This window comes from Corylus avellana, chromosome 3 (genome assembly GCF_965113065.1).
Source record: "Corylus avellana chromosome 3, dhCorAvel1.hap1.2, whole genome shotgun sequence".
NCBI classification, from domain to species: Eukaryota; Viridiplantae; Streptophyta; class Magnoliopsida; order Fagales; family Betulaceae; genus Corylus; species Corylus avellana.
The window spans coordinates 9,379,372-9,402,782 of NC_142492.1; the positions used below are offsets into that span (position 1 = coordinate 9,379,372).

At 34.5% G+C, this 23,411-nt stretch overlaps 4 protein-coding genes across 4 annotated transcripts; 3 read left to right on the forward strand and 1 right to left on the reverse strand.

Annotated features, from left to right (window-relative positions):
• Window positions 1-1,253: 1,253 nt before the first annotated feature.
• Window positions 1,254-5,130, reverse strand: LOC132176739 (histone deacetylase complex subunit SAP18). Its single transcript, XM_059589024.2, has 6 exons — window positions 4,941-5,130; window positions 4,767-4,799; window positions 2,371-2,481; window positions 2,187-2,282; window positions 1,686-1,760; window positions 1,254-1,591 (listed from the first exon to the last, which is right to left on the reverse strand). The coding sequence occupies exons 1-6, from the start codon at window positions 5,091-5,093 to the stop codon at window positions 1,559-1,561; spliced, it is 501 nt and encodes a 166-aa protein (XP_059445007.1). The 5' UTR covers window positions 5,094-5,130; the 3' UTR covers window positions 1,254-1,558.
• A 2,111-nt stretch (window positions 5,131-7,241) lies between these two features.
• Window positions 7,242-9,461, forward strand: LOC132174371 (expansin-A7-like). Its single transcript, XM_059586037.2, has 3 exons — window positions 7,242-7,404; window positions 7,891-8,206; window positions 9,149-9,461. Exons 1-3 carry the CDS (start codon window positions 7,242-7,244, stop codon window positions 9,459-9,461), a joined length of 792 nt encoding a protein of 263 aa, XP_059442020.2.
• Window positions 9,462-12,979: 3,518 nt separating this feature from the next.
• Window positions 12,980-15,718, forward strand: LOC132174370 (expansin-A7-like). The gene is made up of 3 exons (XM_059586036.2): window positions 12,980-13,151; window positions 14,082-14,397; window positions 15,406-15,718. The coding sequence occupies exons 1-3, from the start codon at window positions 12,980-12,982 to the stop codon at window positions 15,716-15,718; spliced, it is 801 nt and encodes a 266-aa protein (XP_059442019.1).
• Window positions 15,719-17,129: 1,411 nt separating this feature from the next.
• Window positions 17,130-18,456, forward strand: LOC132176410 (uncharacterized). The gene has a single exon (XM_059588603.1). The coding sequence runs from the start codon at window positions 17,373-17,375 to the stop codon at window positions 18,351-18,353; it is 981 nt and encodes a 326-aa protein (XP_059444586.1). The 5' UTR covers window positions 17,130-17,372; the 3' UTR covers window positions 18,354-18,456.
• Window positions 18,457-23,411: the final 4,955 nt, after the last annotated feature.

The window sequence follows — 23,411 nt, forward strand, 5'->3', positions numbered from 1 at the left end:
CTTCTACTTGTTTCTCCCGATGGGACTCACTTGTCCGAGCATGACGTATATCTACCCAAACGAGTGCTCACGCAACTACTTGGATAGATACGCTGCATCAAAAGCCTCTTAGAGCATTCACAGTATATGTAGTTTCCTTTCCTAAGTTTAGGAAAAATGTTAAAAAAATTACAAAAAGTCACCTACAACAGACTTCCTAAATTAGCCATAAACATTAGAATTGTTACATTGGAATACAATTGGATTCCACTGTAGCGATCCAATACATTATTATAATTATAAAATTTATCTCTTTCCTCTCACACCATAAACATTAGAATTGTTACATTGGAATACAATTGGATTCCACTGTAGCGATCCAATACATTATTATAATTATAAAATTTATCTCTTTCCTCTCACACTCGAGTCTCGACGCATTCTTTTTCTCCTCGCTTTTCTTCTTTGTTCAATGCTTCAAGCAAGTATATTTCTCATACTTGCATAGCCCCATCCTTGGAAAAATTTTGGTAACGTTCCCAACTTCCCACCACTCCACACGGCGCATACCAACATATCTTTCTTCTACAAAATCATAGACATCTCCTTCATTCAAAAATGAGTTTCTGCCCCACCTTCAAAAATGGGTTTTTGCCATACCTTCACAATGGTATGTTTCATTCATAAATAGGCTTTTGCAAAATCATCGAAATATCCTTCATTCAGAAATCATTTAAATCCTTCTTCTACTACCGAAACAACAACTTCCTTTGAAACAACATTTCTAGCTAGCGGAGACAAGAGAGACAGACAAGACAGAGACGAGAGAGAAAGCATAAGAGTTTCAAGAAAAAAAAAATACATTTGAAATAAAAATAATATTTTAATGATATAGAAAAATACTAAGGGAATTTGTTGTGAAGTATATTTGGATAGGAAATCAAAAAATAATTTAGATCTTTAAACTTAGAGAAAATGGTTAGATATCTGCTAGGAATGCTCTCACAATTGTAAGAAATTGCCTGCCATCAAAAACTGGGGATTTGCTGGGATCCCGACCCAATTCCAATCACATCATGACACTCTTATTCTAAGTTTAGAAGTTATCAATTTCTATAATGCAATCCATTAAATAGGAAAGCTACTTTTTCTGGCTTTTATCTTTTTTTTTTTTTTCTCTTTTGCCGAGCAAAAAGCTGGTCCTCACAAACATTGTGCTGGAAGCTATAATCAGGGCTCAATGTCTGAGACAGTAGGACAATTGCGCTATAATCAGGGCTCAATGTCTCAGACAGTTGAACAATTGCCAGCTGAAAACACCTGGAATCGGGTACCAACAATGATACACCAAGGATGTTTGATCAAACTATATTATAGAGTTCAACATTCTAAGATCATACATTAATGCAGCTCCCACAAGGCATCCGGGAAAAGTTAAAGCATTCAAATATTTTAAACACGTTCTCATACAGATGGGATCAATAAACCTAATGCGTAGCAACACCTCTCAAGTCAGTCTGGCAAAGATGCAATCTCAGAACAACAGCATAGCCACTTTATGCATCACCAACCTTTTCCTCTACAAGATTGCCACATCTAAGTAATCTCCAATCTACATATTCAAAATAAAAACAAGTCAACTCATCCGTATGGGACTTAATATACATGCCATGAATATGGATACAGATATGGGTAATTTATTTTACCTGGAAGCTAAGTTCACCCAATGACTTGCTGTCGTCTAGCCGTCTGCCGTTTCCATAAGAATGCGTCATCCCGACCTACTCATCCATAAACAAAATGTGTCATGCCCTTGGAGACCAAGATACGTGAAAGTTAATAGAAATAACCACAAAAACTTCTCAGTACATGTGCATGGTACATCTATGCCAATGTATTATTAATTATGACTAAAGGCTCAATTGCACCTCATTTTTTTTATCCATTTCCACCCATCACTAGTCTACTAGAATTAGATACCACCTTCAAAGGACCAATTATGGGAAAATATCAGTATTATAAAACCCAGGCCGAAATTAGCGATCAAAATTTACATCAATCAGTGGACTGAAATTACTCTGTAAGCAGACTGCGAGCACATTCGTGCAAATAAATGACAGATGATGCAAGAATATCTTTGCTGGTCTTACTGTAACTGCACTAACACATACATGTATGACCAGCTACATGAAAGAAGTAGCACGTACCACTCTCAACACAAAACGACCACGTTGATCAGGATATACAAAAGCGAAAGATAGTTTAGCATTTCTTCTCCTGGCCTCTGGAGCAACCTCTTTAACCTGACAAATAACTAAAATCATCTAGAGAACAAATAAAACATCTAATTCAATGAAAGATGGGAGGGTTGGATCGGGGGGGTGAACATACGAGATCAGTCAATTCACGGAGTGTTGCATCTTTCCATGTATAAATTTGAACCTCATCCTTGGGTTCCTTTCCCCTCACTGCAAAATCCTCCTCACTATGATGACTTCCAATCTGCAGAAAGTTAAACCCAAACTAATTAAAAAAACCTTTCCAAAAAAGAGAATATGTAAACCTAGTAAAATCAGCATTTTAGATGAAAAACACACTACTCCACATATCCAACAACAAAAGACGGTTCTTTTTATACATTGAAAAAGTGAAAAAGGCATAGCATTAATATAAGGGAAGTGTACACAAAATATACAAACCACAGCAACATTGTATTACAAATTCTCCCCTTAAATTCCTGACGTCCCTTTCGGGGTCACATCATACAGTGCTCCAAAGCCTTAAATTTGTGAGCTAATGAAGCTCAGCGAGCCTTGAAAACGATAAGAAGACCACCATTGTATCACCTTATCTACAAAGCCCTCAGCCTACAACACATATTCTCGAACTTAAAATATCTTCTACCACCCTAAAAGCCGCCACAATCAAGAAGAATAGGAAAAGGGTTGGAGCAAAGTCTAAGCAATCTTTTATTTTTTTTAAAGACAAATCATAAAACTAGGCTTCCCATTCCGGAGAAACCTATCTATTCTTGACCAAGAGGGGGGATCTTGCTTGTTTGACCACATACGAGAACCTCTTACAAGGGGAATATTCATGAGACTCTGATCAAAAATAAAGTTAGGACTCCACTGTAACGGGATAAAAATGAACTTCACCCATCTTTTACTAGGAAATCAAGTGACGTTAAAGTTTCCCCCAATGCACCACAACAAGTTCCACCAACTAAGCAAGCCAGCAAATTCTTCCCATAAAAACCTTCTATCACAATCGAAATTGGGCTCGTATACACCTGCGAAAGTCCAAGAGATAACTACCCCACACACTCTTCGATTTTCTCCATAACCCTCCTATCCCCCATAAGCAAGATACCACCAGAGAGGCCCCTGTAGAAGCTGAAGAACAACACCAAACACGTGTTGACAACCCCACAAACTACACACAACACAAACTGAAAATAAACTCCAATTTAGGTTCCTGCAAACAAATAATATATGTCTTCCACTGTCTTAGCAGGCTCCTGGCTCTCAAGCATTTATGTCCCCTCATTCAATCATCTATGATAACAACTTGGGCTTCGTAAAGAACCAATCAAACCCTCCTTTTGCCTCTACCACAGCTAGCACTACCACCTTTCGAGTCATAGTTGATGGAACAAGATAACCTTTCTACCATACTACATCAAAGAGCCCAAAGATTATCAAACATTGACAATCCATAAGGATGAAAATAAGTTCTCGACCTAGTGTCAATGATGGCTTTAGATATAGTCCAATGTCCAATAATTTCATGCTGATTCACATGCTAAGGTAGAATAGTCTCATGATGCCACTTGGTTGAGAGCAATAAGAAAGAAGCACTAACTATGGCAGGGTTGCCAGGGCATTGTATGCTTCCATCTTCAAAGTGAACAAATGATCAAGTGATTAGGCCACAAATGCTTGTGAACACCAAGGAAGAGGAGAGAATAAACAGTGATGGAAGGGTGAGCTACTTAAGTGGTTTAGTGCCTTGATACATATTGATTTTGACTTCAGAAACCCACTTCATGAAAGAAAAGGGGGTTATCTGCTAAACCTTGTACTGATCCTACGCATCGCTTGTCATTTGTTACCAACAATAGTTGACTCTTGACAGCCAAAGATGTCTAGACATCATTCCTTGTATAGGGAGAAAGGAGTAATTTGAACACACAGCTCGCACAGTTGGTTGGCAGTCTAGGTCAACTGACTAAACCCTAAATGCAAGCCAGCAAGCTCAAACATATTTTCTAGTCAGCAAGCAGCCAGAGACTTTTGTGAGTGAACCTGCAAATCAGTAGCTTTATGGGAGTAACCTCCTATTTTCATACCAAAAACTCAAATGAAGCTCATCTCTTTCGTATTAGAGATATTTCTGGCTCAGGTTTTCCTAAAGCCGATATCAGTTTTTTGCCCACTAACAACAGAAAACTATACTATGGAGCTGCTCTAATATTGTGCCTGATTCACCATTACAAAACCCATATGGAGCTCTTTAGGAAAATACAAAAGTTGTAAAAACATTGAATGGTTAAATCCACCCTTTACTATGAGTTTAAGCTTTTGGCACAACTAGCAATTTAAAGGTTAAATTCACCCTTTCCTATCCACCTAAGCATTTGGGACAACTGGTAATATAACACTAAGCAACATAGTTCAGTTCCCTAGTTCTCTTCTGCTCTCAGCTTTTATCAGCAGAACAGAAAAAATGTACATTTCACCCAGAAAAAGATCAATTTTACGGTAGTGAATAAAATTTTCCCATACCTTGGTGAAAACTCGGAGCAACAGAGGGCAAGTCTGCATTTTTTCATGCAAAAGAAAGAAATCAATAGAGATCTATACAAATAAATTAACATAATCGGCAGTGTCATAGTAAACTCCAAATTACTATTTGCTGTAAACAAACCCAAGAGAAAGCGTAGAGAGAGAGAGAGAGACCTTTTCGCGATCGACGGGTTCGAAGCGTGGGCGAGCTAGGGGTGGTGCCCTGGACTGAAGACCCTCGGGTGGCGGGAGGGGTCTGGTCGAATTGGGTCTGCCCTGGGGTTGAGCGGCTGCAACCATTTTCGCGTCTCTGCCTCTCTTGTCCATTACCTTTCTCTTGCGTCTCTGCGTTTCTCATTCATGTTTTACATTTCTTGTACTATATGGGCTTATCAATGGGCTTTCCTTTGGCAAGCCTCTTTTCCCCTAAACTTCACTTTAATCACTTCAATTTTATTGTTTTTACAATATCTCATAAAATTTAGAAATTTCCAATTTAGTGTATTAAACTTTATAAAATTTGTAATCTCACTCCTCCATTAGAAATTTACAAAAAACTCTAACAGAGTTGTGAGAAATCCCCAAAATGCCACTACATTTTCTTTTTTCTTTTTTTTTTCTCTTTTTTTTTTTTTTACAGAAAATTCTACTATTGATCTCTGGATTAGAGGAAAATGATTGTTGTCGAGTAATGCTACTCTGTACACACTTTTACTCTCACACCTTCAAATGCACACACACCATGATATGACGCTAAAATTTAGTAGTGATTCATCCTCAAGACAATAGTGATTCATTTGGGAGTATAAGAATGGGAGTATCTGTCGGATTACTCTCCATTTTCCAAATTGCTTACCACTTAAGGACCAATGGTTCACATTTCTAAGAGAAAGAAAGTTCCTACAAACCGACCTTTAAAAGTGATATGTGTCTTTAGCATGTGAGAAATACATATTTTTTTAATGCCATGTGTTTCTCGCGTGCTTTTTTAATAGCTTAAAAGACACGTGTCGCTTTTAGAGATTAGTTATCAATTCATAATAATTCTTTGCCCTCTCTGTATTCCGATTTTCCTAAAAATATCTTCTTCTTCTTTTTTGACATGTCCACACAAGAGGGGGGAGAAGGATTCGAAATAGTGACATCCGCTTCATTAGGCGTGGTTCTAACTGATTGAATTACCTCTTGACCACAAAAGAAATATATATATCTTTTTGAATTAAGTATTGAAGACTCCCACTAACCTTTCGGGCCGGGTCACTCTTTAGCCTTACCTATGATTTTATCTAGTGAGCATGCCTTTAACTGATTCTGATTCAAGTTGAGTCATTTATAAAGGCATACTTCCTCCTCCCTCTTCTTCTTCTTCTTCTTTTTTTCTCTTTTTTTTTTTTTTTTTTTTTTTTTACCGAATACCTGGAATCTGAAAAAATCCAACCACCTGATGTGCGCGTTGTTACCACAGGTTACTTTAAATATGAGTGCTGGAATCATTAAAGCAAATTAATTATTTCAGTCCTTAATCCTTGGAATTGGACTAGTCAGCCATTTGACTGCTTTTCCAAAAAGTGGTAACGATTGTCTCATCTTTTACTAATTGTGAGAGCAACGGTAATGATATTCTTCATTCTTCCTCATTTTATATTACATGTTTTGAGCGATTTTTTCATTTTTTTTAAAAAAAAAAAAAAAAAAAAAACTTAAAATATGTCATATCAGCCGATGTAAAAGATCCGTAATAGATGAACGTGAATATGAGAATTACTCAAAAGAAAGAACAAAACAAAAAGTGAGAGAGAGAAGCCAAAAAGGACTAGTCAAGTTTTGAGGCTCCCTAAAATTACTTATAAAGCTCATCCAACAATTTGATATCTGAATTGCTAGCAATTCGGGCGAACCCGTATGGGACTATTTATCTGAGCAGATCTCAGACTAACAATTCAAACAGCAAAATTATAATTAGGGATCTCTATATCTCTCAATAAACAATGGAAATAAAACTTATCACTAATGACTACTTTTATAATTCGAGGACAATTAACTCCCCCAATAAACCTAACATTTTGCAATTAATGTCAAAATTTTAATATATATATAGCAGTTTAGGAGAGAGCTCAGGGCTTGTTGATACATGCTCGCACGTCCCCAAGTTTAGGCCACAAAAATTTAATAATGGCAAAGTGAGATGCCCAGCCATTAAGGGCTAAGGAATTTTCCCTTGGCAAACATATGTGGAGATACCAAATCCATTTTTAATAATAACAAACACAAAACTCTTGTTCCAACATTCTTTTAAGCTCGACGGCTATCTTCGTGAGGGCCACGAAGAGCCAGATTGTTCTTTAATAATGCTTATTATTGGGCATTATATATATATAGAAGTTTAGCATGTTGAAGTCAATATAGCTAGGCATAATATTGTTTGCACCAAGTGATCATCATCACGAAGGTGATCCTGAGACGTCATATCCAGGCATGGCTGCGGCTTCCCTTGATCAATCATGGAACTTTAGATTCTTCTTGTTGATGGCCTCTATACTGGCAATCAGCTGCAAGTCGTCCGCTGCCTTCCAGCCAAGCCTATGGCAGCTCGCCCACGCAACTTTTTATGGTGACGAGACAGCCTCCGCGACCATGGGTACGTTACATTATTCACATCACATGTATGGCCTTTAGTAGCTAAATGATCTTCTCAATTTTATTTGAACTTGATAGTGTTCATTTCTCTATTAAATGCACAAATTTTAAATCTCGATCATATGATGAATGCTGTCAATTTCAAACTAATAATCGTTTGTTAATACTTTTTAAGGCATTTTTGTGTCTTTGTTTGAAAAAAATATTGTAATTTGACATAAATGTGAAAATAGTTATAAGCGTTTTGTGAGTATTTTGTGATTTAGGTTATTTGTTAATATTTTTGTTTCGAAAATTAAAAAAAAAAAACAAAACAAAACAAAAGTCGAAAGGAAAATAATTTAACAATCAAAGGTTATTTCTTGATTTGGTTGCCAATAAAAATAAATAAATAAATAAAAAATAAAAAACAAACAAACAAATATATATATATATATATGCTGTTATTAATTTTAATGTGGAAAATACATAAATTTATGGTTGACAGGAGGAGCTTGTGGGTATGGAAACTTGTTCGCTACTGGTTACGGAACAGACACAGTAGCCTTAAGCTCAACTTTGTTCAACAATGGCTACGCCTGTGGGACTTGTTACCAGATTAAGTGCTTTCAATCTCAGTGGTGCTACGGATCGGTCCCATACATCACCGTGACGGCGACCAACCTTTGCCCGCCAAATTGGTCTCAGGACTCCAACGCCGGCGGGTGGTGCAACCCCCCTCGAACCCACTTTGACATGTCCAAGCCTGCTTTCATGAAAGTTGCAGAGTGGAAGGCTGGCATTATCCCTGTCATGTACCGCAGGTATATAACAAGTACTACTTGTTTCTTCATAGGTTAATTAAACAAGTGTTTTTAAACAAAATTATAGAAAGTATTTTGTTTGAGAGTATGTTTTTTGAAAAAAAATAAAATAAAATGAGAGTTTGAAAACATGGAAAAAAAATTAATGTTTTTAGGTAGCAGGTAAGGGGATGTATTTTTAAAAAATAGTAATGCTACTCTTTACGTTCATTTATCACACTCACTTTGATGTGTAATAAGTAACTTATCAGATTAGCCACTTAAAAAAAAAAAAAAAAATCAAAATCAAAAGATACTTAAAACACTTAATGTAAGCTGATGTGAAATGAATGTGATAAATGAGTGTTAAGAATAACATTATTCTTTTAAAAACACGTAATTTTAAAGGTTGAATTGTGTTTTAGTTGGGGGTGGCAATTTGTCTTCGCTATCAAGTTCAAGTCATGTTAACGAATGGGTATAAGACTGACTATATAGGCTAACCACAACCTAACCCATTTAATTAAACAGACCAAACAACCCCTCCACTCTAATCCACTAATTTCATGTTGGGTTCATGTCGCGTTCGCAGGTAAAGTAAAAATTGTTGGCCCTTATGTCATATGTCAAGTTTAAATCGTGTTGAGGGATAGATATAAAATTATATAAGTCAACCCTAACCTAATTCATTTATTTAAACAGGTCAAAACCCTTCCATTCTAACTCACTAATTTCATATTAAGTTTGTGTTAGATTTGCAAATTGTGTCAAAATTATCAAAAAGAGAAAGAGTAGCTGTATGAACCATTTTAAAAAAGCACGTTTTCATTGATTGTATTTGGAAATCGTTATTTTTTTCTCCGCTAAACCAAACAACACTAATTCCCCTTTAAAAAGAAAAAATATATCTTAGAAGTAAATCTCCTGGGAAAACTTGTTCATAGCTCCATGTGTTTGTTGTAGAGTGCCATGCCAAAGGGCTGGAGGGCTTCAATTCTCTTTCCAAGGAAATGGGTACTGGTTGCTGGTGTATGTGATGAACGTTGGAGGTGCCGGAGACATTGCTCAGATGTGGGTGAAAGGAAGCAAAACGGACTGGATAAGCATGAGCCACAACTGGGGAGCATCGTACCAGGCATTTGCTGCTCTGGGAGGCCAATCTCTTTCTTTCAGGCTCATCTCATACTCTACCAGGGAGACCATAATTGCATGGAATGTTGCCCCTGCAAATTGGAATGTAGGATTGACTTATCAGGCCAATGTGAACTTCCATTGATTCATTTACACCAATGGTTTTTGAAAATGGTGACAATTGAGGCCTATTTAGGAAAGGCAATCTGTAACATCATGCTTTACTTAATTCCTTTTTTGTTTCTTTCTTTTTTGTGCCTGTTCTACTTCTGAGCACATGTTTTACCTTTCCAGTTTGCCAAAGATGACTATAATTATAAGACTTTTATATGTGTACATGGTATTGATTCACAAGCTATCTCCACTTCAAGACAATGGGAATTCGATCTATGATGTTTTCTTTTTTTTTTCGATCTATGACGTTTTCAATCATATATTTTTAATCATTTTATCAGTTATGAATTGTTACATCAATTTGTAAAACATGTTATAATAAAAATTATAGTATCCAAAGCATTTTCTTTCTACGAGTTTTGTGGTTTTTGGTTGTTATGAAAATGGAGAAGTGCTGATAGGAAATTGGGAGATAGGAAATGTAGTAGTGCTAATAGGAGTCCTCTATTCATTACTTTATGTAGCATCAAGAGTAGTACAACTTTTACTATGAGTACTTTTCATACAAACTAACGTAATAATCCATAGTTGGAGATTCCAATCCATCGTTTAGAGGATGTCTTAAAGGATGAGAATTTCATATTATTAGACTGTTCGAATTTCTAATAACAGGGAATCTCAATTCTATATTAAAAGATTTCGTTAGTACTTTCTATAAGCCTTGTCCTTAGTGTAGCTACAAAGCATAAAATGTTGGGCCACTCCTATGCCACACAAATATGTTGCACACCCCAACTCAGTAATTTTTCAAGATTTCCTTGTTTTATTTTATTTTGGATGAATAACTTTACCAGTACCCTCAGAAGAAACCACCCACAATCGAAACCAATAAGTGGGAGAGAGAGCCCACGCTTTACAGGACCTCATGACATATATAAGTAGAAAAGAAGCACACTACCCAATTACACTCACATTTTTCCCTAGGCCAACATTTTGCCCTTTCAACAGTTTTCAGTTGTAACTTAAGCATTGGAGCTACTTCTATCAGTATTTCGATGAGCCTTTCTCTAATGCGTTTATATTTGCATGCCTTGCAAGTCCCTTAAATCAAGCGTTTAGTGTATGGTTATTGAATTAATAATATGCTTGAAAATAACCGTCTTCGAGAGATTATTGCGGTCTATATATATATATATATCCGCAATAATCATCTATTCCTTCTTAAATAATTCTCTTAATTTCCATTCTCTTCTTTTCCAAACTCCCATTACATATTTGCACGATCTGACGATCCCATATATTTTATCAGCCCTTGCACGAATGCTATAAATAATTATTCCCTTCATGAATTATGTGAAGGAATACTTGGCTACATATTAGGAGGAATCTCATTAAAGTAAAAATATTTGTAGTTTTTCCCCCTAGATTTAATATGCCCTTTCCACCAACTTTAATATTTCACTTCTGAAATGCGTTCAAATTTTGATAATCTAAAGTGGTAGCTACACGTTCATACCTTTATAATGTGCACATTGGCAACCATATCACCATTAAAGAGCTGTCTTAATAATAGAGGCATAGATAGCTAGGGATGCAGAACAAAGCAGACAGGCAACAAGAAAATTCTGTCTGTGTCTCTATATAATGTTCCTGGATGACATGGACATAAATAACTAATGGCTCCACTCAAATAACTAGGTATGCTTTTCAAAACTTACTAATCGTCTTTATTAAGGATGTGTTTGAGATTGCGATTTTGTAAAAATAATTTGCGTTTTTAAAAGATATCACAAAACTTACAGTGTTTGGCATTGAGATTTAAAAATCACTTAATCTAAAATAGAAAAAGGATCTGCAATTTTTTTATAAACAGGTTAGGGATGCTTATTTGAAAATGCGCAAATTTAAACCAAAATCATGATTTTGCATAACAAATATTTAATAAAAAAAAAAAAGTATTTTTTTTTTTAACATGTTTTACTAAATGCCTTTGCAATTTTAAAAAGTAACGGTTTCAAAAGCGCAATTTTTAAAATTGTACTTATTACAACCGCAATTACAAACAGACCATAAATCTCTCTTTCAAGATCATTATTAACTTAACCATTTGAGGCACTCCGCCGGCCCTTTGGAGGTCGGTTTACCGCAATGATTTTCTCTTGTTTTGCATGTACCTACTATCTAGTCCGGCAGTGCAAAATTCTGCATTAGCACAAGAGGAGAAAAACATAACTTTGATATATGTAAAAGTTTCAGAAATTTTTATATGAGAACATTCTTCATAAATCGAACCGATTGATATTCATGATTTTAGGTAGCCTCAAGAAATAAAAGATTGCTTCCAACTTTGAAATTTGATACAATTGTTGTGTATTAAAAGATGGGCATGCTTTTAATTAAGTTGAATACTTTATAGCACCGTCAAGAGTCTCAAGACAAATACCGACAAGATTAATTCAAAATCTAATCATAATTAGGCGCACAATAATTTATAATTTCTACTTTTAGTCAATGCTTGGTTATGTTCTTTTAATTTGACTAATAGAGTTTTGAAGTTTATTTAACCCCTCCCCCCCCCCCCCCCCCAAAAAAAAAAAAAAAAGACTTTTAGGTGTTTTATTTAAATTGGTCAACCCAATGTTTTTAGTATGTGCTTAATTCAATGTTTCTACAAGAAAATGAAAAAACTTCCACCACCCAAACATATATGAAATTCAATTGCTAAAATCATAAAAGACAAAATCTTTTATACTAGGTCGGATGAAATTTTTCTAAAACAATATATTAAACTGACATTTATTCTTAGAATATGTCATTCTTACATTTATTTTTAATAGGAAAAAAAAAAGAAGAAGCAAAATTAGTCATTGTGGTTTACTTGATTTGCAATGAGCTAACTGTGGTATCAAAATAAACTCAGAGGTTTCTGAAGTGTTCTAAAAAAAAAATTTAACTAAGTGTTACATTAACGGAATCTGTTAAATTCGTCGACGAAATTTAACTGTAAAGACTAAATTATTTTTTTGGCATACCTCAGGAGTACTTCTGAATTCATTTTAATACAACAATGAGTTAATTGCAAATCAAGTAAACCACATGAACCGATTCTGTATTTTTCCCTTTTTAATATAATCATCTAATCTAGCTAGCAACAAATGTCAATTGAAAAACTTTGTCCAAAAGTAAATAGAATCCATTTTGCACCCCTAATTCTGAAATTTGGACAAATCAAATAACAAATTTATTATTACGTACTTAACATTATTTGAATTTGGTTATAAAACCTGCCCCCACGTTCCAAACTATAATAATAATTATAATGGTCAGTCATCTCAATCATATAGTTTTCATGTAATTAAAAAAATGTAAGCTTTTTCGAATATTGTTTGGAAATTTTATTATTTAAGTTGAAAGACTCAATCTTCGTGAGGATCACGAAGGAATTGTTTTCTCTTTTGGAATTGTTGTTGGACGTTTATATAAGATAGCACGTACAAGTCAATATGCAAATCACATTAGGGAGCTCTAGCAAAAGTCAGTAAAGGAACCATGGCTTCTTCTTCTTCCCTGCAATTATGGAGGTTTAGCTTCTTCTTGATGGCATCGACATTGGCAATGATCATCAGCAGCAAACCAACAGTTGCTGTAATCTTCCGACCGAGCCCATGGCAGCTTGCCCACGCCACCTTTTATGGCGATGAGACTGCCGCCGAGACCATGGGTACTGAATATTCACATCATTATATATATTTATATATTCATCATTTTACTTTAAGCAAAAAAAAAAAAATGAATAATCATAATGTGAAATAAATAAATTTTTCTCGTTGATCCAATCACAACGGGAAATTTAGGTTTTTTTTACTTTTTATTTTTTTTAATCCGAGTTTTAATGCATTGTTAATGGTGAAGACCAAAATCACCATATATCATGCAATTTTTTATTTTTTTATTTTTTTTGAAAAAAAAAAAACAATCATGAAACTCTTTTAAGACACGGCCACTTTATGACCCATATCTTTGTTAGGTAAACCTCAGATACACAATTCTAACCATAAAACCATGTATCGGTAGAGTGAGAACTCGAATGCATTGCGGATCTTGTAATATTAATAACCAAATGAGTTGACCATATAAGTTATTTTGCTTCTTCTGTATGGGTTATATGGTAAAAATTGGCTCTTGTTGTTAGTAATATTAGGTAAAGGTGAAATCAATTTTAAATGTTTTATGTTGTAGATTGTTTTTGGTTTTTTTTTTTAAAAAAAAAAAAAAAAGAAAAGAAAAGAAAAAAGAAAAAGAGAGAGAAATAGAATGGTTTTAATAAACAAAGCCATTATATCTTCTAATGAAAAAACATGATTTAATTTGGTTAGAATAAAGTTTTATTTCAAATTAAGTTAGAAGAAATTCTTTCAATTTAGTCTATTAAACTAACATGTATCTCATATGCGTTAAAAATATATATACAAATCAGTGAAATCACATGCTCTAAGAAAAACACTGATGCCAATTTAATAGATTAAATTGAAAGAATTTCCTCGAATCTCGTAGAGAAAAATGTTATCCTTTTGTATATCTTGGGAGGAGTACAAAAAAGTTAAATTGAATAATGGAAAATTGATGTCTGTTTTCTGAATTGGGTTCACAGGAGGAGCTTGTGGGTATGGTAATCTGTTTGTTAATGGCTACGGAACAGACACGGCGGCCTTGAGCTCAACTTTGTTCAACAATGGCTACGCCTGTGGGACTTGTTACCAGATTAAGTGCTATCAATCAAAATGGTGCTTTTCACAGGTGCCGTTCACCACCGTGACGGCGACGAACCTTTGCCCGCCAAATTGGTCTCAGGACTCCAACGCCGGCGGGTGGTGCAACCCACCTCGAACCCACTTTGACATGTCCAAGCCTGCTTTCATGAAAATTGCACAGTGGAAGGCTGGCATTGTCCCTGTCATGTACCGCAGGTAATTAGACTTATTACCCATCACAAATATTATAAAGTTCCCAAAAATGTAAAATTAGAGTTGTATTAATTTGCAATAATTTTTTTTAGGGTTTAAAAATTAATTTAAAACTCTTTATAGTAAGCAATAAATTACTTTTCATTCTAAGCTTTTGTTGAAAATTTTGACTAAACTATGTTGAACCACCCCTAAATAGTTGGAATGCGGTTCGGCTGGACCTGGATCCTCTCCATTGAGGATCCATTTAGTTAAAACAAGAGGGCATTTTTGTCCAATACAAATATTTTAAACAATTTTTGGACAAAAATATCCTCTTGTTTTAACTAAATGGATCCCCTCTATTTTATCTTGTTTTAACTAAATGGATCCCCTCCATTTCAAATGAAATGGAGAGGATCTTTTTCCAGTTTGGCTACCCCTTTGGCTAATTAGGGTGGTCCGTCTGCCTAATAGATTTTTTTTTTTTTTTTTTGTAATTTATATTCTTCTTTTTGTTTTTATATTCTGTTATTTTTAGTATAAGACACATTCGTATTATTATTGTTGATTATGTGGCTTTATGATAGTTTTCGATCAAAATTTCAAATGAACGTTTGGGAGGGGGGAGTTGTTTTTCATTTATGTCGTTTATGATCAACTTATTGTAAATTGATGCAACCACATGGATTGATTTTGCATTTTTTTCTAAAAGTAAATGCCAAAACCAACTATACTAAAAGTAAAGGGGAAAAAAAAAACTAGGAGAAAGCATTGTGCCCCGGGTTGCAATTTCTACATTTCACGACTTAAAACGACAAATATCCTTCATAATTTTTCGTGAAGGGTATTTTTTATCGTTTTAAATCGCGAAAGAGAGACATTACAGATTGAGAACATTGTAAAAATTAAAACATTTGAGGACATTAAGGATAGCAGCTAGAGGGGGTAAATGTAATGAACCCAAAAATCTATCTTAGACATAAATCTCCTGGAAAAAACTTGTTCATTAGCTCCATGTGATTCTTGTAGAGTGCCATGCCAAAGGACAGGAGGGCTTCGATTCGCCTTCCAAGGAAATGGGTACTGGTTGCTGGTGTATGTGATGAATGTTGCAGGTGGAGGAGACATATCTGGAATGTGGGTGAAGGGGAGCAGAACAGGGTGGATAAGCATGAGCCACAACTGGGGAGCTTCATACCAAGCATTTGCAACTCTGGGAGGTCAATCTCTTTCCTTCAAGATCACCTCATACTCAACCAAGGAGACCATAATTGCATGGAATGTTGCCCCTGCGAGCTGGAATGTTGGGCTCAGTTATAAGACAAATGTCAACTTCCACTGATTTTACAAGCTCTTCTTTCTGATCTTTCTAAAGTATACTGCAGTTTTTTTGTTTGTCACTTCGTTTATGGAGGACTTTCCATGTCTTTATATGTGATATTTCTCATGAATTCACAAAAACTCTGTATTTTTCACCTGCTGCTATGAGAGCAGAAGCTCATGCCAATACATATTAGGATCACTACTTTCATGTTAATCTTATTAACTATCTTTGATAGGAATGAAAGGATTGACTGAGAGTTGCCTGATTTATCTCCCTTTGTGTCCTGCACAAATTCAAGTACAACCTCCTAAAGTCAACTCAAAAACTTGAACAAGAAGATTGTCTAAAGCATTAGACAAAAAACAAAATAGTAAGTGTTACATATCATTTTGTTTCTGAACTAATCTTCAGAATATACCATTGTTTCATCAAACAAACTTCTCTTTGGTTATAATTAGTGCACCAAAAAAAAAAAAAAAAAAAATTTACTTAAGATTTAGCATCTATTCATTTAGCTGTTTCAAAATGTGCGATTGGAAAAAATAATGATTTCAAAATATAGTTAATGAATACATGATTTTTAAAACGCAGGTAATTGTTCTGTAAAATTACAGTTCGGCCTTTAAAATCGTATGCTTTTTAAAACACATCCCCATGCGTATTGAAAACATAAATTTTTCTACATTTTCAAACCGCCATTTTTTTTTTCAGACGCACTCCCAAACTAGACGCATTTGGTGATTTTGTTTAAAAACAGGTGTTTTGTGGGCCAAAATTGTAGAACCAAACCCATTCTTAATCTGTCTTTAGCAATGTTAGTCTTGTGATGCAATAGTCACAAGACATAATTAGTGCTCTTTGTAAGGTACCAATGAATGGTGTACTAAAGGAATGGACAATTTGTTTTTCCAAATGGTTCTTGTTTGAATGCCCCATGTGAAAATTTGGACACATTAAAAGGGAAAACAAATAGAATACAATGGTAGCTAACATGAGACCCACAAAGTTGGTCAAGTGGCAGACATGTCATCAAACACAAGTAGGGTGATGGTGCCCCTAGGGTATACAATGTCCTCATTTCTTTCTCTAAGCACGCCAAAGCCTCTTTTTCATTCCCTTTTGCCATGAAGTATCATCATCATCAGCCCACGCCCCCAAAATCATATCTCCCATCCTTTGCCATATGATCCTAGTTAGCTAGCTAGCCCCTTTGACACCTCAAAATTTACATCCTATGGCAAACCAGCAAAACTATGCTGCAGTCCAGCAGTAGAAGATTCATTTTGCTAGCTCTTCATGATAGCCCTACCTCATCTAAAACAACAGGCAACCTTTTCTTACCAGGAACTTTTACAGCCACCTAACGTGGTATAGAAACAATAAAAGAACTTTCTTCTCTCCTTTTGCTTCCTGACTCTTCAGACTTCAATCCATCAAAGCTTTTTCTGCCATATAAATTTCTCCAACAGTCTAAACTTTTCTCTTTGTGACCTCAGTAGTCCCGTTACATCTGCAGGAAAAGAAGCTAATCTAGATTTAGTGATCACACTTTTCAAGCTCTTCTTTTAATGACCAGTCCCAGAAAATTTAGAAGTTAAATCCATGCTACTGCATTTTCAAGCCCCAGAAAAACAGAGAACACCATACTACTACTACTACTACATTTTATCCAATGTCTTCTAAACCAACCTCATCTCATCACATGGGCTCCCTCTTCTCTATTATCACATTGATAATCCTTTCATGGGCATCCTTAGCATCAAAAAAAGCTGAAGCTCAGGGAATTCAATCAGCCCATCTTCTTGATCTTTACATCAGAGACTACACTTTTAAGTCCTACAACCAACACTTCAGGACTGGAATACTGCACACTGTACATTTACCAGCAAACTTCTCTGGCATCAGGGTCGACACGGTGAGATTCAGATGCGGCAGCCTCCGAAGATATGGTGCACAGGTTAGGGAATTTCATCTGGGTGTTGGTGTGACTGTGCATCCATGTGTGGAGAGAGTCATGGTAGTTAGGCAAAAGTTGGGATCCAATTGGTCTTCCTTATACTATGCTAATTATGATCTATCAGGATACCAACTTGTGTCTCCTATTCTAGGCCTTCTAGCTTATAATGCTGGAACCAATGTGAATTTCAGCAACTCTTTTGAGCTTGGAATTCTTGCAGGAGCAAAACCCATCAGAGTAGACTTCAGCAACACTACAAAGTTGAGCAATATGCAGGGAATTATGCCATATTGTGCTAGTTTTGAGAGTGATGGAAAAGTCACACTAGCAAATCAGGTATCACCTAATGTATGTGTAGCAACAAGGCATGGCCATTTTGGATTGGTCATTGAGACCCCCCGGCCAGGGCAGTTGAGGGGAAAGATTAGCCGGTGGAAAGTGGCGGTCGGAAGTTCCGTCGGGGCGGCATTGGGTGCTTTTCTTTTGGGTTTGCTTCTGGTGGCATTGTTTGTCAAGGTGAAGAAGAAGTCAAGAATGGAAGAGATGGAGAGAAGGGCCTATGAAGAAGAAGCTTTGCAGGTTTCCATGGTTGGACATGTGAGAGCTCCTACAGCATCTGTAACTCGAACATTGCCTGCAATTGAGCATGAGTACGTACCTCCTCCTCCTCGTGGAATTGTCCATTTGTGTCTCTGATTATTCTTTTGTAAGAGTAGCTGAAAAAAGAGAAAGGTATTGGTTATGAGATAAAAACAAATTCAAGCATAGGTTCCACATATTGGGAGAGGGACAAATCTGTTTGTCAGCACTGATGATTCATTATTCTTTTTTCTTCAATTCGAAAAAATTAATGATGTTTGTAGAATTTATTTTTTATTAGGAGCTAGATGTTCCAAATCGAATTCATTTACAAAACAAACTTCGATCATCTTCTAGCTTTCATCAGTCAAAACTCACAATTTCTTACCCTCATTGGGAAATTAACAAAGTAGAATTGATAAGAGTAATGCGGTACTATACCTATATTAATATTCTAGTGTCATCCCATTAGATTAGTGTCGTAATCATTGTTTAAAAAAAAACTAAAAAAAAAAAAACAAAAACAAAACAAAAAACAAAAGCTAGTGAGATGGGAGTGTAATATTTAGTATTACTCTTGAAAGTAAACTAGATCAGCATCAGAAAGAAGTAATATTAAAAATCACACTTTAACCCTTAAATTAACATTTGTTAAAAGAGCAATGTTGTATACTACATCTTTATCCCACTTTTATTTTACTATGCTTATGTGGCAAGGTGTAATAGTCGTTGGATAGTTTGTATTTTAACTAGCTAGGGTTGATCCAATGGCTATTATATCATTTCATGATATGTGTCTAAAATATATGTAATTTTTACATGTTGTATTAAAAAAGCAAGTTTGAACACATTAATTTAATAAGTTAATTAAAGAAAATTCTTCCGAGAGAAAAACAAAATGTCCATATATGTTGTAAAATTAGGGGTTATATACAAAACTAAAGTAAAGGGGAAGTGGATCCAACTCACTGAAAAAAAGTAAGAAATCAATTAAGTGCATAAAATTGAAGAAAAAGATACTTTCTTCTACGTTGTTTGCTTTCTACACAAAAGGCAACGTCACATGCATCTCATGCTTCGACACAAAGACTCCCACTTTTCATTTCTTTACTTTGTCAAAGGCAATTATATAACACAGATGCTTGAAGATGCAGATATGTCATTAGCCATCATTTAGGTTGGAAGTGAGAGGGAGCAAATAATAACCTCCCATAGCGTGGCTTGTATTGAATTTTTTTAATATTACATAATTGAGATTTTCTACTTCGAAGGATTATGCAATATATAGCTTTGTGCCAGATTGAGATCCCACCTCTCATCTAAGTCGTTCATTTTAAATGAATAGTCCAAGTTGTGACAATAATTTTTTTTTTTTTTAAATGTGATTATTCGGGTGGTTGAAGAACCCCTTATAACTAGCTAAAGAGGATGGTTCGGCCAACCCTCCAAAACGGCCATTAGGGGTGGCCGAACCAACCCCTTAACCACCCCAAGTTTGCAACAACCATATGATGACCCTTCTTCCTTCTTTTTTATTTGTTATCATGATACGGTTAGGATGAGATGGGTTGAGTTGGAATTTTCTTTTTAATATGAAATTTCAGGCTTTCCATAATGATCAAATCATACAACTTCCGAAGAAACAATAATATCATGAAGAAAAACATGATATTCTTCCATCCAAATTTTATTCATGTTGACTTGGAAATTATGATTAAAAGATTAGATTATTTTAAATTAGGATTATAGTTTATCATTTTAGGTGTTATTCAATTGTAGTATATTTATAGACTATTTGGTTGTAATTAAAGGAATCATAGAAAAATATTAGTAAATACGTGGCATTCTCCCGTCTTAAGTGGAGTTTTGTGGACTCTCCTACATGAAATGAGTTATTGTAGTTTCTTCTATCCGAAAGAAGCTATTGTAATCTCTCATTCTCCAAAGAAATAAGGTAAAGTCCACTTAACCTCCTCAAATTACCACCGCAATGACAATCTACACCCTAAACTATCAATTGCGACAATTTACCCCACAAACTACCAAAACAATGACAATTTACCTCAAATGCTAGCAAAATAGCGAAATTACTCCTATAGAATTTTCAATAAGACAAAAATACCCTTAAAATTTGAAGAAAAAAAAAATTATTATCATTTTTTATTTTAATAAGGGTAATTTCGTCATTTTGTTAAAATTTGGGGTACATTGTCATTGTTTTAGTAGTTTGTAGGGTAAATTATCACAATTGATAGTTTGGGGAGTAGATTGTCATTAAAGTAATAGTTTGAGGGGGTTAAGTGAACTTTACCCAAAAAAATATAATTATTTTACTCAAACAAGTACTTTAACCAAGTGCATTTCCATTGGCACCGTTCATTTTAAATAAACAACTCATACAAGACCTAGGTCCCTTTCATCTCAACGGAACTTCCCAATAAAGTAGAATTGAAAAATGGAGAAGAAATGCCTCTTTTACTAAAAAGAACACGAATGATTTGTTCTAGTAGAAGGAAGAAATAGTTGCAGGGGCCATTACATGACCCATCTCACTTTAACACCTAAGTGTTGATTAACAATAAGATTCTCTCTATTTAATATTAGAATGAAAACCAAGACACGAAACCTTAAAGCTTAAAGGGATAACCCATATTTTGGTCTTTAAAAAATATTAGAAATTTCAATTTAATTTATGATGTAAAAAGTTTTAATCAAGTCTCTAATTAATTTTTCAACGCCCCGCAGGATATTTGCATTATTTTACAATATTTATGTTGCGCTACTACTACTTTCCTTAAAAATAAAAAAAGCAGTGGAAATGCCATATAATTTTTTGTTTTTTTTTAATGTAACCAAACTTTCACACATCAAAGCCTTTTTATAGCTACATTTTTCTTTGATATATTTGATTGTGTACTTGTAACTCTTGTCACAATACTTTTTTTTTTTGACATGTCCATATAAGGGGAGGGGGAAGGAGATTCGAACTAGTGACTACCGCTTCATGAGGCGTAATTCACAGTCGATTGAGCTACCCTGTAGAACTCTTGTCTCAATACTTTCTTTCATAACTTAAACACATCTCTTACTCAACTTATACAACCCACTAACATAATTACATTGTTCATAACTCCCACAAACTATATACATTATCAAAAGGGCACTATTGTCAAAACACAAGCTATTGTAACCGTCCATCGATTGATTAAGTACCTAGTCCATCGATCGATCGATCATCCTAATTTCACCCCTACATAGAGAGATTATATGTATCTATATTTATTTATTTACATAGGTTCAAACGCCCCCCCTAAAAAAATTTAAAAAAAAAAAAAAAAAAAAAAAAAATCCGGTTTTGGAGTGTACATATATAGTTGTTTTAGTGTGGGGGGTCTAATGTCTATGATCGTATACCGGTCATCTTTTCGTGGTCTTTTGGGCATTCAAAGGCTTACATCTTTTATGTATTTAGGAGTTGTCTTCGTGGGCCTGCTTTCTTAAAACAATTTTTTTGTTGCTGGCCCACGATTTGGATTCTTTTTCTCTTATGGCGCACATGCAGGTCCTCTAAAATTGGCCCTCAACCAAAACAAACCCTAAATATTTAACACACAAAAATAAACAAACTCTCACTACCTTAAAGCCTTAAATCATCATTCTAAAACCTCAAAACGACAATAATAATCAGTGGTCACATAAAACCTTAAAAAACGAGACCTTAGAACATTCTCATCCAGCTGGATAGCCAAGATGCTAAAATGGGACCAAACGTACACCAAAATGCTGAAATATTTGGTAAGCCGCTATAATGCTCAAAACCATCACCAAATGTTTTTTTTAAAAAAAAATTAAAATTAAAAATTAAAAATATTCAACATTCTCTTTTCTCTCAAATAAAGAATAAACAAATCTTTCAAAATGAATATTTAAATGAAATAATGAAAATAAATAGTTTAAAGTGATAGCTATTTTATTTTATTTTTTTTTTAATAAAAAAGGTTGTTAGGCATTCTAACATTTTTTCTTTTGAAAAAAAAAAAGAATTTAAAAAAAAAATATTGAAATGTCTAGTATTATCCAAAAAAAAAAAAAAAAAATTGTTTTAACGTTAAAATAAAAAATAAGAGTCGGGTTGAGATTTCAAAAAGTACAATTAAAAATAGAGATAGATGTACAATTTGAAAATGTAATTTTTAAAAAGGTTAAAGTGTTTGGCATCTCTCTCGCTTACATCTTTAATTCTCTCTTTCGATCGCCTCCGATCTTCTTCTCTCTCTTTTATTCTTTTTTTCCTGTCTTTTCTAATTCATGTGTACTGCTAATCGAAAGAGGTAGGGACGGAGGTGGGACACAGCGGCAACATGCCGGTAGCTGGGGACCACAACTGCCAGCTTGCCACCACTGTCGATGGCAAAATGGAAAGACGCTGATGATGATTAATTTGCACTTGGAGACACATGCAGCAATTTCTGTGCACATTTTGCCTCATAATTATTTCATAATGACGTGTCACTTTTAATTAATTCTCAATTTTTATTTTTTATTTTTTAACAAAAATTGATCTAATAATTTGTTGAAATTATCACCTCAAATATATAAACAATATAATTATCTTTTTAGAAATGCGTCACATCATTTTGTGAGATTTTTTTTTTTTTTTTTATATAAAATATTTTGTAAGTTTAGCATTTTTTTAATAAAGACAATCTCTACCTTATTTTTTTTTTTTTTTTCACTCGAAGCTAGCGAAACTCATGCATATACGTACCATGACCGACAACAAAACCATAATGCATGTTGCCGTACTAAATTCAATTTTATTTGTTTTTTTTCCCAACTAATTGGAGTCAACTTTCAATGATTTTACTTATCCATATCATGAACAAAAACACGAGAACTCATAAAAGCTCAAATTCAATTATTGAAATATTTTTTAAATGCCTTTAAAGGGTTTAAAGAGTTAAACAATGTCGTTATTATATATAACTTAAAAAGAGAATGGGACTTATAAAAACACGTTCATTAATTCAGTTAAAAATATTGTCCAATATAATACAAATCATATTCGTTAGTATATTGTATGCTGGAACATATAAATTATTATTTTATTGATAAAAAAGAGTATAAATAATAAAATTATTGTTGAAATGTGCAAAACATATCAGGTAATAAAGA

What these genes read in the sequence shown, in the direction of transcription:
- LOC132176739 (XM_059589024.2), bottom strand. Translation starts at nt 5,093, where the DNA reads ATGGACAAGAGAGGCAGAGACGCGAAAATGGTTGCAGCCGCTCAACCC. An exon ending in AACCCGTCGATCGCGAAAAG is followed by an intron (nt 4,800 to 4,940) that starts GTCTCTCTCTCT and finishes GAAAAAATGCAG; the next exon opens with ACTTGCCCTCTGTTGCTCCG. An exon ending in TCCGTGAATTGACTGATCTC is followed by an intron (nt 2,283 to 2,370) that starts GTATGTTCACCC and finishes GTTATTTGTCAG; the next exon opens with GTTAAAGAGGTTGCTCCAGA.
- LOC132174371 (XM_059586037.2), top strand. Translation starts at nt 7,242, where the DNA reads ATGGCTGCGGCTTCCCTTGATCAATCATGGAACTTTAGATTCTTCTTG. An exon ending in GACAGCCTCCGCGACCATGG is followed by an intron (nt 7,405 to 7,890) that starts GTACGTTACATT and finishes TATGGTTGACAG; the next exon opens with GAGGAGCTTGTGGGTATGGA. An exon ending in ATCCCTGTCATGTACCGCAG is followed by an intron (nt 8,207 to 9,148) that starts GTATATAACAAG and finishes TGTTTGTTGTAG; the next exon opens with AGTGCCATGCCAAAGGGCTG.
- LOC132174370 (XM_059586036.2), top strand. Translation starts at nt 12,980, where the DNA reads ATGGCTTCTTCTTCTTCCCTGCAATTATGGAGGTTTAGCTTCTTCTTG. An exon ending in GACTGCCGCCGAGACCATGG is followed by an intron (nt 13,152 to 14,081) that starts GTACTGAATATT and finishes TTGGGTTCACAG; the next exon opens with GAGGAGCTTGTGGGTATGGT. An exon ending in GTCCCTGTCATGTACCGCAG is followed by an intron (nt 14,398 to 15,405) that starts GTAATTAGACTT and finishes TGATTCTTGTAG; the next exon opens with AGTGCCATGCCAAAGGACAG.
- LOC132176410 (XM_059588603.1), top strand. Translation starts at nt 17,373, where the DNA reads ATGTCTTCTAAACCAACCTCATCTCATCACATGGGCTCCCTCTTCTCT.